The following is a 20,044-nucleotide window of genomic DNA, read 5'->3' on the forward strand; positions in this document are numbered from 1 at the left end:
TATTATGATATTAAATTTACAATGACGTCTTACTACGTTTAATCTTGTCATATAAACTATATCATTAGACGAAGAGGATCAATAGATGAAGATGGACAACATATGATTCCTTTATATATAAGTTAGTTTAACAATTATATCAGATGCGTTGAATAACTAAGTTGCAACGAATGCATTAAAGACGTCAAAACGTCAACATGAGATGTCAGAACATGCGAAAAACATTTTCAAATCACCACTAAATCAATGCATGATGTCACCAGAATTGACATTCACATTACTTAGGAAGTGGTCAGATCGTTGCTGTTCTATGAGAAATATCATAAATATTGTAGAAGCCGAGTTAATTGTTGATGGTTTGTGTAACTTATTCCTTAGATATAAAGCATGAATCTTGGAGACCGGCCCTCGTGAATATATTTTATCTCGTCTAATAGTAAGGCTTAAAATATGCTGAACATATCAGGAGAGCGTTCAAAAACAAGCCTCAAGTCGGTGGTGGCGGGTTTTCCACAATGAATGATTGAATAAATTATCATATAGTGTAAACATGATATTTATATCTACCAAAAACTATCGTATCCCATGTCTTATATTTGCAATGAGCTTAGTAGTTTCTGCCAATACAGATTAAGTTGTCTCCACAATACTCCAGTGAGTATACCTTCATAGGTGAAAATTGGCGAAATAGGACTTTCGTCCGCAAGTATGAATACACTAAGATAAACGGTCGAAAATGTGCCAATGGCTTATTGTGCCTTTTTGTCGGAATCATAACATAATAAAGATTCAAACAAGTGTAACACGCTCACGGTTAACAAAACCGGGTTTATGTGTATTTATATTTAAATCGTTATAGATTTTAAAGAAATATTGGAAAAACAAAACAAAATAAAATGCTGTATGTCTTATAAAGATATAATACTTATAGTATTATGGTTTACTGAAACATGTGATTGTTATTCGCCAAGTGAAGTTCAACTATTTGCGTTTAAACAGAAAGCAGAGATCAAAATTTATTAGTGTGAAGTAGCCTTACATCTGAAAGCGGATTGATTCAGTTTTAACCAATAACTCGCGTCAATAGAAACGGCGTTCCAGCTTGGATTTCGACATTTGCGATCATGGCTCCGGGTGGGGAAGTTAACTTAGAAACAGTGAATACAAATGGAAAAATAAACGGAAAAGTTCATTATAGTAATGGACATAAAACAAATGGTACACATCATAAGGTAAGTTTGAATGATTACCATTAGTTTTCAAAAAATAAAATATATCGCGAAAATAATTGTCACTGCGGCAAAAAGGCAGCGAATATAATTTGTGTACACATTTGCTATTTTTGGTTGATGTAGATTGGCTGCGATTTGTGTATCTCATGAAACGTTGTTTATTAACTATTTTTTTTTTAACCATGTGTAAAACATATTTGAAGAATTAGAGTTTTATCACCTTTGTTTACATTTTTAGTGTCTGGTTTGGGCACGCCCATTTGTCACGACTTGATTAATTGGCCTTGACATTCCCAAAAACTGGCAGGTATTTACCTGTTGTCATAACAAATGTGAATTTATAGGTTATTTTTTAGTTCAGTTAACCTAAATTATGCAATTATTGTATGACATTGTTGCATAGCATATTGAACTTATGAAATTGTGTGAATAAAAAATATTTGATTTATTCTGCAAGAAAAGGTTTAATAAAATAAAATGTTTTATTGAACCTAATTGAAAGGTGTGTCTTAAGTATACTGAACAAAAACATTAAGACAGACAATGACTTTGTATGATAAAAAAAACATGATCAATAAACAATAATCATATAAAGAATTTATAAACAACTTTTAATTAGATTATAATTTTCAACTTTGTTTTTGATAATATTTGCATGCAATTTTGGTTCACTTTTATCTGGCTTTTGCACTAAATGTTACCATATCTGATCCACAGTCACTGAAAGAGGTTTTCTCATCTGAGTGTATAAATTGTCTCCAATATATTATATCTAGGTCCTCATCAAGGGGTGTGGAGGATAGATAGATTCAATCATTCTCTTCTGATTAAAAGAAAAAATCACAGGCCTCTAGCTTAATAAAAGTGTAGATGTATTCTTTTAGCAAGCCTTTTCTCAGACGATAAAAATGTACTCGAAACCAATTTATGATTATCTTGAATATAATTTCATTATTTTCATATTCTGAAAAGAGTAATGTTTTGTGAAATAAATTTTGATAATAATCAAAAGCTTAAATTGATAATTGTCATGAGATGTCAACTTGTAATACAGCATTCAACAAAGACATTATTTTACATTCATCATTCAAGGATTATAGATTGGTTAGAATATAAAATAAGGCAGCCAGCTTAAACAAGTGATTCTAGTTCAAATATGTGAACATTATTATGTTTTTGCACATTAAACAATTTGTAAAATGTTGAAAAAACTATTCATGTATGGCTTTTATATATTATTATTTATTTAAGTTAATAATAAGCAGATACACAGCAGCAAGTACAAACTGTACAACAGACCTAAAAGAGAGCCTTGGTCTGAGAAAACTGGACATAATGCATGTGCGTTAAGTGTCGTCCCAGATTAGCCTGTGCGGACTACGCACATTCATTGAGCCCACTTTTCTCAGAACGCAACTCAAATAGTTAAAACTAAGTTACAGTAGACTAAGAGAAATGCAACAATTGACATTTGTAATGTATATTTTTTTAATACAGATGAATAATAAAATGCTAATAAAATTATAACAAAATGGAATAAATTTGTATGCAAACAATCCACAATTTGGGACTTAAACTTGCAAAATCTGGGTTAGTGTTACAAGTATTTACAAGTATTTTACCTCACGACAATTCATGTTCTAATAGGGTGTGGCAAGAAAACACTTCTTTCATCTGATTTATATTTTACCTGATTAACAAAATGCATCATAAATATATCATAAATATTTAAAGGATATAAATATCACATCAAACCACTATGGCATGATTTGACACTTGAGAAAAAACTACATGCTCATGACAAAACAGCAACAGGAAATTAGAACTTATTAGCATCATAGCATCTAGGAAAATTTTTTTTTTAGATATTCTTTAGATAACAATAATAATCTGATATTTGTAAGTCCATTCATTTTTGACACCATTTTAATCCACAGAGGGAAAGTTCTTCGATCCTAAAAGGTTCAGGGTGCTGCTAAAAGTGGCCGAGTTGAAAGCTGGACAAGTTTTGTGACATTTTATATATAACTGCTTGCTCTCATCTTAAGAATAACATAGTCTTAATCATGGAGATGTACATGAAGTTAAGGTCTTATACATGTTGATACCGGTACATGCAGCTGATGGGTTTTAGCAAAGAATTTCCTTAGGCTCCTTTTTGTACATTACTGGACAATATTAAGTCACCACATATCATGCAAAGATAAATTTTGTAGCAATTTCTTGTGCATTTCTTTAAGGTTAAAATACAGTTAATTAACATTTAATCTGCAGTTGTGCGCAAAATTTATCAGTGCATATCGAAGCCAAAAGTTTAGGGTGAAATGACTTCTTTTCCCAAATTAAGGAAAATCTTTATGACAACTATTTAGTGGTAGAGGTCTGTAAACCTTTTACATATAAGTCAATCTATCAATGTTTTTGATTGTGAATTTATCAATGACTGGGGTGAGTTGACTGTGCGTGTAGATGTTTAAATCTTTCTTTGGTATTAACACATTTAAAAATGGCCACCAGTTTACTAGTTTTAATTTCCTTTAAATACCCTACATAGTATGTATGCAGTGATAAATCATAAGAAGAAATCATGATTGTCATACAGGACACTCAAAAAACTTATCAGTGTGACACATATACATACTATCTATGAAGTGCAAATCCAGTTTTTGAACACAAGTGAAATCATTCTGTGTGATTACTGAGTGACTACAGCGTCTGAGTGATTATATGATGACTTAAATAATGATATGAAGGATCAAAGTCAATACTACCTGATGATAACTATCATATGACTTTAGTTTGACACCTTAAAAGTTAGGTTGAATTTTACTTCATATGGTTTTGCACCATGTATGAATAAGCTTAAAAATATTCATAGGAGAGAAAATTAAATAAACAGCACATAATAATGTTCAATTATGTGGAAGATAAGTTGAGGGATGTTTTAAAGGTTAGGGATAATGCGTTCGCAAACAACAAAAAGCACGCAATCAACAAAAAGAATGGTCGTGATGGAACGAATGGTCATGTATGTAGTTTATAATTATTGTTTATTTAATTACCGTGGTATTCTTAGTGTTTTTGAGCATTTATTGTTATTGTATAGTGTGTGGATTTTTTTTGGAACCGGCAGTATACCTTGCAATATTTATGTAATTGTATTGTTTTGTTAGACAAACGACGTTACATCAGCTAGATGAAGTGATACATGGCAGCATTTTAGATGAAATGCACACAATATTATACCTCTTTTATTAGAAATGTGGTACAGCATGGAAGCACATTATCGCTCATTATCATGAATATCTGAAGCACTTTGTAAATTATTATAGTACTTTTGGCAACATGAACCACAGGTGGTTAGCGTGTGGCTATGATATTAATTAGTGAAAACATCATTTTGAATGATAAATAATCATATTATAACGAAAAATTAACTTTTCTGAAAAAAAATATTTCACTATCAAATATATATATAACAAGGTATGCAACTCAAAATCAGCCCAAAACGGGGTGCATCGCTTTGAACAGCCATATCTTCATCAATTTTGCAGCGATTTTCACGATCTCGGTCTTATTCAACGCAGAAATGAATTTCCTTTCTGGAAATGTATATGTCTTGCAATATTTTTACAAATGCTGGGTCAACTTTTAAGAAATAACACGATATACAACACGCATGACCCAGTTGACAGTGATCATGCTGTCTTTAAGACTGAAATCTTCACGGAGTAAAGGGCAACTTCCCTACAAAGTTCATGTAGTTCGATACCATAATTCAATAAAACGTATGAAAAAACATTATTACCGTTCTTGTCGTTACATTCTGCATCAAGACTAACTGTCCAGCGCCGTTTGAAACCTTTGTTTACATACATTTCAACTAACTGACATTTTAAACATACGAGTGATTTCATTGGTCCAATGCGGAGGTGTGTCTTTACAACTGGAGATTTCATTCATAAAGAATACATGATCACTGTCAACTGGGTCATGCGTGTTGTGTATCGTGTTATTTCTTAAAAGTTGACCCAGCATTTGTAAAAATATTGCAAGACATATACATTTCCAGAAAGGAAATTCATTTCTGCGTTGAATAAGACCGAGATCGTGAAAATCGCTGCACAATTGATGAAGATATGGCTGTTCAAAGCGATGCACCCCGTTATGGGGTGATTTTGAGTTGCATACCTTGTTATATATATATTTGATAGTGAAATATTTTTTTTCAGAAAAGTTAATTTTTCGTTATAATATGATTATTTATCATTCAAAATGATGTTTTCACTAATTAATATCATAGCCACACGCTAACCACCTGTGACATGAACTGTTATTGATGAAAAAGCGTGCACTATCATACATCATTCATAAATAATTCAGTATTAAGTTACTGTGAAATATCATAATGAATGTCGGAATAAAACTATTCACCATAAATAAATATTGAATAAATATTGTTGATGTAGTATACCTTATTAGCCAATAAACTATTATGAAGAATTCAGGTTCTCAGGAATAAAATAATAATGGCATGAGTTTCATGACCTTACATCAGAACTACAAGGTGTTCTTGACTGCCCAATATACAATTATTTATGATTATACTGTTCGGATTTTGATTCCAACCAAATCTGACCGGTATCTGGTGTTGCTGCAATAGAACTGAGCTTGACTCTACAAAAATCAGTTCTAAATGAAAGAGGTTAATTTTTTTATACAGCACATTCCACTTTTATGGATAAAAAAAGGCCTCTTGAACAAAGATCCAGTGTAAGCAGAAAGTGTTGTCCCTTATTTTGGACGACACTTAACACACATGCATTAAGTCCTATTTTCCTAAAACGATATTCACTATATACTGTTTACAGTTTTTGTGTCCTTGTTGCTGAGGTGAACTACTTGGTTAACTGGGTATTGATTTTAAATAATGAATTGCGGGGGTACTTTGATCTGGCTTATGGACAGAGGATTATTGATCTTTAATTATTCTTAAAGAGAAGACAGACCCAAAGAAACGTTAAGTTCGCATGCAGTTCATGTACATCTTTCTTATTGGTTAACGTTTAATAATTAACTTAAGCTAAATAATATGAATCTGCTTACTTTATACTACACAGGGATTTAAATGAGACCGATTCCTGTTTTTGATGCAACAATTATTTTGAAATTTGTAACTTTTTAACTTCTTCAAATTATTTTCCTTGCATCATTTTGATGCAAGTATTGCCATGAACCATACTGTATGCAATATTTATTATCTAAAAAATGTGTTTTTGGGTAGTTTGGCTCCTCCAATTAATATTAAGAAAGATTTGAAGAGCATTTAAATAAAAAAAAATAAGCCAGGACTAAAGTATTTTGACCCTTGCAAGCATGGGGTCATTTGACACCTTTTTTCAAATATATTGAAATCCATGCATAATACAGAAATATAACTGCATTTACTTTAATCAAGTTGATAGTTTGGGAAACTGTTGATTCTGAATATTTTTAACAAAAAGGACATTTCAAATCAATAATAGAGCACACAATTTGACAAATACATAAACTAGGATGAAATAAATAATTGTAAATGCTATTGTTTTCAAGTTATACCATGTCTTTTATTATAAACTCCTTCGCTTTATTAAGGAAGCTGCAACTTTTGTCTTAAACATAGATTTTAAAGTTCTGATTCAATGTCATTTTTAGCTTGGCTGTTTTCTGAGAGAACCCGAGGTATTGTCATAGCCAGCTTGTCGTCCGCCGGCGTCATGCTAAAACTTTAACATTTTGCTCTAAAATCAAAGTGCTTCCACCTACAACTTTGAAAATTCATATGTACATGCACCTTGATGAGTTCTACACGCCATACCCATTTTTGAGTCACTAGGTCAAAGGTCAAGGTCACTGTGACCTCTAAAAAGATAAAATCTGACAAGCTTTCATTTATTCAAAAATGCACCCGCAGCAGAGCGTTGGCACCAGTTATGCGGTGCTCTTGTTAAATACATGATAGTTTTAAATGAACTTGTTTAACCCATTGCATACTTCAAATACTTCTCTGGCATACAATATCTACATGTTATAAGGACTGGATACCATTGAATAGACACAATTGATCGCACATCCAGAACTGGGGGTCATAAACACTTACATAAGTTATCTTTTTCCTTCTCAGAAGCAAAGTGAAAATGACCACATGCAACCAGCATACAACAAGAACAGTTAGCCAGTAATTCTGTTAATGTTTTATGCTGTTTGCTGATCATCAGTATCTTAGAGTTGGAAATGAAGCGTTTAGAACTTGAATCTTTTAAGAAAGGTCTTAACTTTAACAATTAAAATACCTACCTGAGCAGTATAGGCCAGGATAACAGAATGATACTCATACTTAGTTTTGGTTACAGGGACATTTCACTGGTCTCTTTTACCCTCAATATGTTATAAACCTCCACCCAATAAAGTAAAAATGCAAGTCAATGATGCGTGTTATGTCCTCGGGCTAGATACTTGTCATAAAACCTGTTTTGTGTCTTTTTAGAATTACTGAGATAGCAGTACATGCATATAAGGAATATTTGTATGCCCCCTGATCAAATAATCAGGGGTATATTGTATTGGCCTGTCTGTATTTCATTCTGTCATTTCCGACAAACACATCTCTTGTTTTAGCATATAACAGAAGGAAACTTGTGGACATCTGTATCAGATAACTTTTGTATAACTACCGGTAAAAACTTGCAAATTTATATGTACATTTCAGCATAACATTAATTTATACTGTTTAGAGATAATTTAGTTTGTTGAGTTTAATTTAGTTATTTAAGTTATTTCCAAAATGCAAGAAGTACAGTAAATTTGTGCAGTTTCACAATTGATTTGGGGCAGTAATACATATTACACTAAAAGCATTATATCCCAAATCCAGTCCCAACATGCAATAAGATGTATATTGCATAAAAAAAGGCACAATTTCGTGAATGTAGGTCATACTATAAAAATGGTATCAAAGCCAAAGGAATGGCCAAGAAAAAGATGTTGACGACTTTTTGGGAGTGGGTGTATGTATTTTAAACCTTCTATTGGGAATTTTAGGCTCTCATTTGCGAAATATATCTACTTTTTGAGATTGGGACCAACAAATCTTTCACTGCATCCAGCAGGCTGATCAGCACAGAAAAGTGACTTGTGGGCATGAACTTATCAAATCAGCTTTAAAAGTCATACTATTTGTTTCTTCTTCAGTATGGCCATGACTTGGACTGGCGCAGTTCGTGGTGGGAGTCCTTTGAGGAGACGCCATTGTATGCGGCTGTGTGGACTTACCTCGGGTATGGGCTGCTAGTGCTTGTCGGCCATATACGAGACTTCATGAGAAACATCGGAATTGAGAGTCAGAAGTCCTGCACAGAACCCAAGCTGCCTGTGAGTATTATATACCAAAGTTCATTAAACTTAAAATTTTATGAAGCCAAATTTGCCTTTTTTATGTCTGAACTATTATAATAAACCAGGTTTTCCGAAGGAAAAAACTGGTTATTAGATTGGCGAATGCGGGCGGGCTGGCTGGCGGGCTGGCTGGCGGGCTGGCGGGCGGGCGGAACAAGCTTGTCCGGGCCATAACTATGTCGTTCATTGTCAGATTTTAAAATCATTTGGCACATTTGTTCACCATCATTGGACGGTGTGTCGCGCGAAATAATTACGTCGATATCTCCAAGGTCAAGGTCACACTTTGAGTTCAAAGGTCAAAAATGGCCATAAATGAGCTGGTCCTGGCCATAACTATGTCATTCATTGTGAGAAATCATTTGGCACATTTGTTCACCATCATGGGACGGTGTGTCGCACGAAAGAATCACGTCAATATCTCCAATGTCAAGGTCGCCACGACTAAAAATAGATTTTTTTAAAAAACAAACTTACAAAGGGGGTTTATTTTGTTTGTTCATTTCAAAAGTTCAGTTTGAGTTTTCTCCCTTTATCAGATTTTTTTTTCACAATGAAAACCTGGTTTTGTGACAATTTTGTCCCTTGTTTTGGATATTTATTGGTGATTATGAAGAAAAACTTGCACCCAATGGACAATTCTTTTACCAAATTTTTTAATGCGTAGCCCAGTGCCACAGCTTGGCCTAAATGGAAGGGTGTCCCACTCTGCCTTTTTGAAGCCCTGCCCTTCCTAGGACCTTTTATTAATTTTTTTTAAAATTATTTTAGAGATATTATAATTTATTAATGTCATATTACATGGATGCAGGATACGATCGCGCGCTAGAAATTGCCCTTTTGAGAAAAAACTGCCCGCTTGAAAGTGCCCTTTTGACAAAATAGCCCTCTTGCCCTTTTCAAATTCTAGCTGGAGCAATAGAAGCCATTGGCTAATTTGGTGAATGGAAGAGTAACAACTGCATACATTAGCTTCCTTTGGCCTGCTAGCTCAGATGGTAGAGTCTGGACTACATATCTGAGGAGCAAGGGATAAAGTCCGGACCTGACCACATAGCTTGTGTTGGGATTGGTAAACTACCATTCTCCCCCTACCTATGATTTAAAAAGGGAAATTGCCAATTGCTGATTATGGACACTTGGTTCTGGTAAACTAGCTTACTCAGAAAAAATGTAAACAGGTGAACTGACAGTCATGATGTTAGGTACGTGAGATAAGCATTGTCAAAGATTAGCCTGTGCAGTCTGCACATAATCATTCTCCTAACATTAGAATGTTCAAGATGGTTTTCCAAAAATTTAAATTGAGCCAGTTGTTTATTGACACATAGCCCATAGATGTTGATAGTAATTTGCTCCAGTATAGGTATTATTATAGTAGGTATGAGTATATTTTTTCATATTGTAAAATTTCGCAAAGCGATTCAATAAAGCTGTATGTGTCTCTCCAAGTGATTCAACATTGATTCCATTCAAGAACTTTGAACAGAATATTGCTTTTAAAATGTTAATGTTAATTGATATTTAATTCATTCTAGGATCATTCAGGATAACAACAAGCAGGAATTTAATGTTAGTCTTTTTATTCAGTTATTGAATGATAATGAAGTGCACATTCTGTGATATTCACATATATTGTTATGAGCTGGCTCTTTGCCAAAATCTTGCCAAACCAAAAAAGTATTTTTGAAGCTATTTGTTATCTGTATTGAATTCTCCCAATGTTCTAGTTTATCTTAAGTCCTAGTTTATAACTTTTGTCTAATAAGTTTGTTATTTTCACTTTTTTGGAAATAGAGACTGGGCCCTGATTATTTGGGGGAAAATGTGTTGTTTTGACTAAAATTTGGAAAGTAGGGTTGTTTTATTTTGGGTGATTTTGGCTTTTGTCATGACTAAATTTGAAGGAACTATGGAAGCAAGGGAAAACTGGATTCCTACTGCAATGTATTTTTTTCAACAGAAAGGCACTTTACTGAAACATATTATTTGCTTTAATCAAATATAGAATAATACAAAATGATGGAAACAAATAAGCACAATGATAACTTAGGAGGCATATGAAGATTTGACAGGACAGTAGATATCGCTTTAACCAACTGCCCTTTCATGCATGGTACATAACCCTGTCCAAAAATGGAGCATCGCTTTGGGAAAACAGGCCTTAATGCATGTGCATTAAAGTGCTTTCCCAGATTAGAGGTTGAAGTCAAACACAAGCTTATGATAGACAACACTTTCCCCTTTAATGGTATTTTTTGTTGATTAAAAGTCTCTTCTTATCAAAAATCCAGTTAAGAACTGCCAAGGTTAATCTGAGACAACACTTTCTGCACATGCATTAAGCATTGTTTTCCCAGAGAAAGGGTTATTTAAAGAATGCTTACAATAATAACATAAAAAAGGCCAAACAGCCCCATACAGTTACTAAAGACGATTTTTTCTCAAAATGCATACATTATTGTATATTATGTACATTTATAGCTAGTGTTGAAAGTTATGATATGCAATAATCATTTTTGCAAATTCAGTTTTTTTCATAGAGTTGTCTTTTTGGGGCCCTCTTTTGGGCCTTTTTTAACAACATAATCCCTGTAAAGGATTGGTCTATCTATGATGTGCATAAATACTGAACTTGCATTCACATGCGCATAAACAAACATTGTCAAGCATCTGAAAAGTAAGGGCTATTGTACTGATCCATTACTAATGGGTATTTAAACAAATTCATCACTGACAATCTCAAAACAGGCAAATGGAATGTGCTCAACCTAAAAATGGTACCCTTGAAACTTACCACTATTCTTCATTGATGCAACAAATATCTCAGGTAGTACTGTAGTTCTGGGTGGTTAAACATGAATCCTCGGGTTGGGTTACATTGTATGCTGTGTACAAGATGGGTTTAGTTCAGAATGTTAGAAAGTTTGACAGCTATTGCTTAAACGACTAGTATAAAATTTGAGAAATATATTCTTTACATGAAACCTTACACAACTGTATAAAATTATAGTTACCTGAATTGATCTGAAAGGTTAAATTTGTATTTGGATTTAGCTGGTGTTTACATTTTCTCCTCGGACTGGGGAGCATGTTGCAGTGCAATAATTATTGTCTGTCCATCTCTCTGTATGTCTGTACATCCCAAAGCTTGTGTATTTAATTCCTCTTTAACTACTGTTTTGATCTTTCTCAAACTTTGACTGTTCAATGTCCTTAATGTGTAGATGATCATAAAGAAAGGATTTTGGGTTGCAACGATTTTTGGCAGAATTATGACCTGGTGTCCCCTGAAGCTTGCTTTTTAATTTACATTTGGATGACCCTTTATCTGTAAATGATAAAGAAAGCAATTTTGGCTGCGAGGATTACATGCAGTATTATGGCTCTTTGTCTGTTTTTTATGCTCCCATGGAGTGGCATTAAGCCTTTCACTTGTTTATCTGTGTGCAGAATATGAGTCGTGTTCTGAAAAAAATGGGCATAATGCATGTTCGTAAAGTGTCTTCCCTGATTAGCCTGTGCAATCTGCACAGGCTAATCAGGGATGACACTTTCCACTTTTATGACATTTTTCATTTAAATGAAGTCTCTTTTAAGCGAAAATTCAATTAAGACGGAAAGTGTTGTCCCTGATTAGCCTGTGCAAACTGCACAGGCTAATCTGGGATGACACTTTAGGCACATGCATTATGCCCATTTTTTTTCAGAACACGACTCATAGGTAGTGGATTTGTCTCTGTCCGAATATGCATTGTTGGGTCATCAGTATCTGTGACACTTTTCTAATTCATACATGACACGTTCTTAACCCTTTCAGTGCGGGAACCGAATTTTGAAGGCCTTTGCAAACAGTTTGGATCCAGATGAGACGCCACAGAACGTGGCGTCTCATCAGGATCCAAACTGTTTGCTATACTGATAATATTCTTTGAAAAAAATCGAAGAAAATGCTAATTTTAGAAATTCAGCAGGCGACATTTTAGCAGACGACAAATTTCCCAGCATGCAAAGGGTTAAAAAATAAATAAGCATTTGAGCTTCACAGTTTGAAAATAGTGCTTAATGCATGTGCAGAAAGTATTGACCCAGATTAGCAAGTGCAGGCCTGTTTTCCTGTAAAAAAAGTGACTAAAAAACCATAAATGACTTTGATTTCAGGGTTTTGTTCCTCTCTACCAAAGCTGGGAGAGTTTTTACACTCGTAATTTGTACAGACGCATCCGCGACTGCTGGAACAGGCCAATATGCAGCGTGGCAGGAGAATACATGGACGTCATGGAGAGGAAAACCTACGACAACGGATGGAATTTCGAGTCAGTTTAGCTTGTTGTTTTATCAGGATTTTTGGGATGTTTCTGTTTTACAGAGCTAGTATTGAATTAAACTACTTGTTGTTATGAAACTTGTATTAAAATAGACATTCAATCAAAAATACTTGTTAATTGATGTAAAACAAAAAAACTGTATTAATCTGTTGTTATGGACTTTTAACATTACAAACTTGGAAATCTATTACTACCTCTTGCATACCCATAAATAATATAAAAAATGAGCCTTGCTCAGAGAAATTGTAAGATTTCTGTTTTTGCTGTATTTTTTTTTTCTTAGCGAAAATAAAGTTAAGACATTAAGTGTCAGCCCATATTACCCTGTGTGGACTGCACAGGCTCATCTGGGACAACACTTTAATTACATGCATTAAGCCCAATTTTCCCTGAGCGAAGCTGAAATAAATTGGGCAATTTTTTTACCAGATTGACAGATAAGAGTCAGAGGGTGATGAACTTTGGCTCCTATAATTACCTGGGATTTTCTGAAAACAAGGGACCTTGCAAAGACGCCGTGGAAATTGTAACAAGTCAATATGGCATCACATCTGGAGGCAGCAGACAGGAACTTGGTTAGCTCATGTTAATGAATTGTTTGTAAAATATGTTGCAAAATATGTTATTGAGCCTCCCTCAAGAAAACTGGCCATACATCATGTAAAGTCTCTTCCCTGAATTGTGGTGAAGTTCTAGGCTTATCAGGGACGACACTTTCTATTTCATGGTATTTTTCATTAAAAGTAAATCTCTATTTAGTGTAATCCAATTAAAGATGAAAGTGCCTTACTTGATTATTCCATGCTGATTGCACAATTTAATGCAGGACAAGTCTTTATGCAAATGCATTAAGGCCTGTTTTCTCAGATCAAGGCTTATATATTTAAATACAATTCCAATGAATATACTAGTTTTTGCTCAAAACTAGTTAAATCAATCACAGCCTATCACACCAAATGTACTGTTTTGACTTCTTTTTATGATATAACATGTGAGAAAAACATGAAATAACAAAGCTGAATACAAATATAGGAAACAATCAAAGCACCTGCACAGGCTAACAAGTGACAACATTTTCTGCACTACTATGAATTTTTGTTTTATAAGGGACCCAATTTTAATGCAAACTTCCAAAAAAGCAGAAAAGGTCGTCCCCTATTAGCCTTGGCAGTTCACTCTCTTTCCACTGCCACTGGATTTTTGTTTAGAAGAGGCCTCCTGCAAATGAATAATTATCTAAAAGGGTAAAGTGTCATCCCTGAAAACCATCTTTAGACTGCACAGGCTTATCTGGGACTACACTACACTACATTTGCATCAAGCACGGTCTGTGACCCCAAAATCGAGCCTACTTTACAGTGTTTTTCATGTTTATTTTTTTTTACTTATAGGTTATCTGGACATCCACAAAGAACTAGATGATCTAGTAGCCCAGTACCTTGGTGTTGAGGCAGCCATGACAGTGCCGATGGGCTTCGCCACAAACTCCATGAACATGCCATGCCTTGTTTCAAAAGTAAAAGTCTACACCCATTTTTGTTATGGCATTTTACTTTCCAACTTACTGTTAAATCATTATTATTTGTGGAAGATTAATTGAGTTGCGTTCACAGAAAACTGGGCATAATTCATGTGCGTAAAGTGTCGTCCCAGATTAGCCTGTGCAGTCCGCACTGGCTAATCAGGGACGACACTTTCCGCCAAATTGGAATTTTGCTAAGAAGGGACTTTATATAAACGAAAAATGTCATAAAAGTGGAAAGTGTCGACCCTGATTAGCCTGTGCAGACTACACAGGCTAATCTGGGACAACACTTAACGCACATGCATTATGCTATGTTTTCTTAGAACATGACTCAATCGTCGTTAAATTTGAGGGTTGACTGATCCATGAATTGATCACAAACACGTCAGAAAATGACCAACGCAAATTTCTTTTTTCCAAAACCAGAAATCCAGGAATGGATGTGTCCAGGTTGGTCATTTTTTGAGAAAACACTAAACTGTATGCTGACAAATATAATTGAATTTACAGTATGTTGTATTTTAAAGATTTGCATTTCATTTCATGTCCTATTTTGTAGGTTTGCGTTTCACACCATTTGTTATTTCATGTTATTTTCTGTTTCATAGCAAAGAAGCAAATTTTGTGCAATGTTTCATTTTGACAATCTGCATGTAATTTTTATGCCTCATTTCAAAGGTTTGTATTTCAGACATGTGTCATTTCAAAAGCATGTTATTCATGCCATGTCTTATGTTTAATGTTTTGGTTTGACATTGAATGATAAATTAATTACTGGTCATTGGTTTCACATGCATTATGTCTCATTTAATAATGTTTTTCATGTCCTGTCTGGATTTAAATTAATGGATTTATAAGGGTTGATTTACACTGGATCTAATTTATCATGCGTCATGTTTAATGCATAATGAGTTGGACACTAAACTTTAATGTTCAATTTTATGCAGATTTTAAAAAGCCTTTTCCGAGGCAAAAATGTCTATAAACTCGGTGAGCTGTGTTTATTACATCTTAAGCCCATGAACTACTAATACAGTTTTGTTCAATAACAGAGGGTAGTTAAATCCTTAACAACCATTGTGTTGTTTTTTATGCCTGATGCAAATTTGTTAGTTATTGAATTTCCAGTCAACAAATGTTTACTGAAAACATACGATTTAGACTATTTTGCTACAAAACTTAAAGGTAATTACATCGTTTTTATATTCCAAATTCATCACTTGCAGTTCTTTAACTAAACAAGGCAACAACCCCCCCCACAACAACAACACAAACAACAAAACACAATGAGCACACAAACATCATGAAGAGACTTCAATAAATGTACATGAATGTTTATGGATGACTTAAAATGTTGACCTAAAATGTGGTGTTCTCATTTTTCAGGGTTGCTTAATATTCAGTGATGAGCTAAACCACGCCTCGTTAGTGTTGGGGTCACGCTTAACTGGAGCAACTATTAAAACATACAAACATAATGGTGAGTAACATTACATCAGGAAAGAAAAAATGTGGATAGTATTTACAAATTGCAATTGAAATGCACTGTTTTCATCTGGGTCTGCGCTGTTTGCTTAAAGGAATTTCTGTAAGAAATATTCTAAATATAGAAATAAATATACTAGACATTCCTAATTTTGGAAATAAACTGATCCAATTTAGAAGGATGGGAGAGTCCACTAGGCATAAATGGGTGAAGCATTTACAAATATTTGTTTGCATTTTAAGTATTTGAATAAAAATGTTAACAGCTGTCAGCTTAATGGGGTGCCCAAGTTTTTAGTAATGTGGGTCTTATCCTCTTACCTACCACTTTATAGACTGAATACCTGATCACAACTCTTTACCTTAATTTTTTATTTTGATGCCTTTATTGCACTGAGCAAGATCAGTGTATACGCACTGAATAAGATCAGTGCATGCAGTTTGTTCTAAACAAATCAATCTTTCAAATATGTGTGGTTAAAAGCATTCTTATGTTTCGTGCTGTAAATAGTAAAAAACATTTCAACGCTCTAATTCATAACCGAGTTTGGTTAATGGTATTAAAGTCTTACGGAGTGAGTATTCAATTCTGCTTTTCGCCAGTTTGTTCTTGATTCAAGGCGTAGTATATTCAACAATTGATCAAGATGTCGGTGAGATTGCGTACTTTTGTTGTTCATTGTTTATGAATTATTCAGGTGTTCAGATCAGCACTGAGGCTTGTTTATCCCTGTTGTTATTTCTTCATAGCTCTAGTGAACATCAGGCCCACTTTATCATGGGAGGTTTAAATGTATCTGTAAGAATCATTTGAAGTCTAGTATGAATATACATTTCTTCTATTAAACATCTATCTGAGGTTGTTGATCTCATCGCCCATTAAGTGTGTAGTGTCAAACTTATGAATAAATGGTTACATGCACCAAGTATTGTAAAGTCATTTTTATATGTGGTTAATTTATTTTTGTTGATTTTCTGAGTTGACCTTTCTAAAAGTTTAACACAAACAAATCGGATAATGATCAACACAAATTCCTCTTTTTTCCAAAATCTGAAATCAAAGAATTTACACGTTCACTAAATAGTCATTTTTTGAAAACTCACAAAAACTCACAAAATTTCATGCAAACAAATATAATTGATTTTACAGTAAATTCTTCCTTGACCAATTGGTACCCAATAAAGAATTTGCATTGTCATGGTGTATTTTGTGTCTGCATAGCTATCATCAGGTCCTGGGTTTGATCCCTGCTCTGGGAGCTTTCTTAAGGTTTCCATAGACATCAAGAACTGTCTCTACCCAGGGAACAGAAAAGAGAGTGGCTCAATAAGCCATAGGCTTGCTTTACATTCTTGCTCAAATAAATAAGGTTGTTGCTAAATAAATTTTCGCCTGCACAAGTATAAATGGTCTTCTGAATCATAACAAATAGTATCAAAATGATAAGTTGCCTGTATGAAATAAATGGTCTCATTTACAGAAGAAAATGCCCTCATGCATCACAAAACGTTGTCTCCTATACCACAATCATATATTGATGTTTGCTAAAATGTGATATTTATGTCCCAGCAAGGGAAGGTTTTATATTTGCTTGATTGCTTAAGGTGTGTGAAGGGTGTATCCTTTATGATGTACTGGTATTTGAAATACAGTCAAAAACAATAAAAGTCGTGCAGTATGTACCTTGGACAATTTTAATGATTTGGAACTCCCATATAATTGTTTGAAACAAAAATTGTAGGTACTTATAAGTGGGCATATTCAATTAGAGATCTGTTCACTTACCCCATTTTGTAAAATGCCAGTAATAAAATCATTTGGAAAATGGCTTGATCGATATAAAGTTGTTTTCAATGTTTATATAAAGATTTTAGACTTAAACAAATATGTAATCAATGTTTCCAGTGAAAATTGGATATTGTTTTCTTAGGTTTAAGTGTGTAAGATAATTATAGGAGTAATGAAACTCTAGAAACATAATCAAAAGAGAAACTCTTTATACCATCTTGAAACATCTTAATTTGGGAGGATGTGGGGTGGTGTTTGGCTTTGAGGGTGCATGGTGTCGGGTGGTGAGAGTGGTGTAAGGTGGTGTGGGGCGGTGAGTGTGGTGTTGAATGTAGAAAGTAACCCACGTGTCCCAAGATACTCTGTTTTTGCAATTTGCAGTGTTATTTTGAATCTTAAATAAACTAATGCAAGCAAAATGATTACAAAATAAAAACTGGACATTTAAAAAACAATAGTGGGTATCTGAATTTGATTCAAGTGAGTTTTTGCATGTGAAAGTCTGATGCTGTGACAATGATGACATGAAGCTTTCACCCCATGACACTCTGATCTGAAACAATAGACATGATAAGTGTCCTCTTAACAAACAATGCCCTTGGGGCATGTTTATAATTATGCACTGAGGTAACTTAAAAGCTGCTCCATTAATGTCACAAATTAAATTCTGTCTAGTGCATCTTTCTGTCAATTGTTTGAGGGCTATAGGCATTTGTAAACAAATGATGATTTTGCCCGCAATGTATTGTTATCGGAACCACTTAAATCTCAATATATGAACAAGTCAAATTATTGTCTTGCCTTAAGAAATACTACTTATTGTAATAATTTTTATTTGCAAATCATTTAACTGCTTTATGATTTTTACTTACAATATTTCACCTATCACAGTTTGGGGGTGCTGTAAATATTGCACCCTGAGAAAAGGTGCAAAAATTATTCATTCCAAATTGAGGTATAATAATTGTAAATAGGTTCAAGTTCTGGTCAAAATGGCTGTACTCCGTGGAGATACATTTTGCACTAATTAGGCTGATTTTTGATGACATTAGATTAATCATGAATCTATAACTTTGATTGACTGCACAAGTATATGTATCTGATATAGAAACGTTAACAGTTGCATATCAACTCTCTGAATCTACTATTAAGGGTTCAATAAATGATCATATCAAACCTCAGAATGAATTGTCAAGTGGTGAATAATTTAAAGCAGTAAATACTCTTGTGTATAACCATTAAATCATAAAATTGAATGGCCAATTTTTCATAGTGGTTAATCCGGCTGAAGCAGTGTGTATAATTGCACAATGGTGGGATAGGCTTCATTAAGTTCAATAATACCTAGTAATTCAAGTTGCATTACATGTATTGATGTTAGTTGTCTAGTTGTACAGATCTAGCACTCCACCATTTAAGCTTGATTTTGTCGGGCACTTTCAAATCTGGCTTCAATTTAATTGGCCTACATATTTTAACAAGTGATCAATATAAATTTGTTACCAAGCATTTAAAACATAATGTATTGTAATGTAAATGAGCTGCTCTCTGGGAAAACAGGGCTTAATGCATGCACTTTATGTGTCGTCCAAGATTAGCCACTGCTGTCTGCACAGGCTAATCAGAGATGACACTTCCCACTTTTATGGTATAATTTGTTTGAAAGAAGTCTCTTTTTAGCAAGATATGGTTAAAGGCTGAAAGTGTCTTCCCCAATTAGCCCGTGCAGACCTCACTGGCATTTAGCCAAGTTTTCCCAAACTAGGGTCATATAATTTGGATTGTTGGAGATTGTTTATTCAGTTTACAGTACATATAATGTCTGCATGCATCTTAAATGGAAAAGTGAGTGTTTTAAATTAATAAATGGAAACTCTACATTTAGAATTTGTTTGTGCTTGTTAAGCTGAAATGTGTTTTAAGTTTATGGTGTGGATAGAAATTTTGAATGATTGTTTAGACTCTCATTACATCTAAACATGTAGAAAATGAACTTAAAATCCAATTTAGAGCAAACACCAAATACACAATGTCACTACAAATTGTTAACTTGAGGCAAACAGTGAAATTATCTTTCATTATGCTTGTCTTCACCTCATTTGTTTGCATTTGTTATTACAGCGAAAATCAATAAATCTGAAATTTAAGCCTGGTGCGCTTTAGTCATTTTATGTGGAATTGTAATGTTAAATAGTCATGTTAGATCATAGAGAAGAACTTTATGTCTTTAATCCTTATTGTAGTCTGACAA

At 33.9% G+C, this 20,044-nt stretch overlaps 1 protein-coding gene across 3 annotated transcripts in view; it reads left to right on the forward strand.

The window, feature by feature from the left end:
• The first annotated feature begins 1,064 nt into the window (after window positions 1–1,064).
• Window positions 1,065–20,044, forward strand: part of LOC127873217 (serine palmitoyltransferase 2-like) — a 43,376-nt gene continuing 24,396 nt past the window's right edge. The window contains exons 1-6 of one of the 3 annotated variants that reach the window (XM_052416981.1): window positions 1,065–1,232; window positions 8,463–8,642; window positions 12,828–12,982; window positions 13,424–13,569; window positions 14,386–14,510; window positions 15,906–15,999. In XM_052416981.1, the coding sequence (XP_052272941.1) occupies window positions 1,125–1,232; window positions 8,463–8,642; window positions 12,828–12,982; window positions 13,424–13,569; window positions 14,386–14,510; window positions 15,906–15,999 (808 nt within the window). In that variant the 5' untranslated portion in view covers window positions 1,065–1,124. Of the gene's footprint in view, window positions 1,233–3,910; window positions 4,261–8,462; window positions 8,643–12,827; window positions 12,983–13,423; window positions 13,570–14,385; window positions 14,511–15,905; window positions 16,000–20,044 lie in introns of those variants that run through there. The other 2 variants (XM_052416979.1, XM_052416980.1) reach the window with 2 other exon arrangements.

The sequence above is a fragment of the Dreissena polymorpha genome, chromosome 3, assembly GCF_020536995.1.
Source record: "Dreissena polymorpha isolate Duluth1 chromosome 3, UMN_Dpol_1.0, whole genome shotgun sequence".
Classification (NCBI taxonomy): domain Eukaryota; kingdom Metazoa; phylum Mollusca; class Bivalvia; order Myida; family Dreissenidae; genus Dreissena; species Dreissena polymorpha.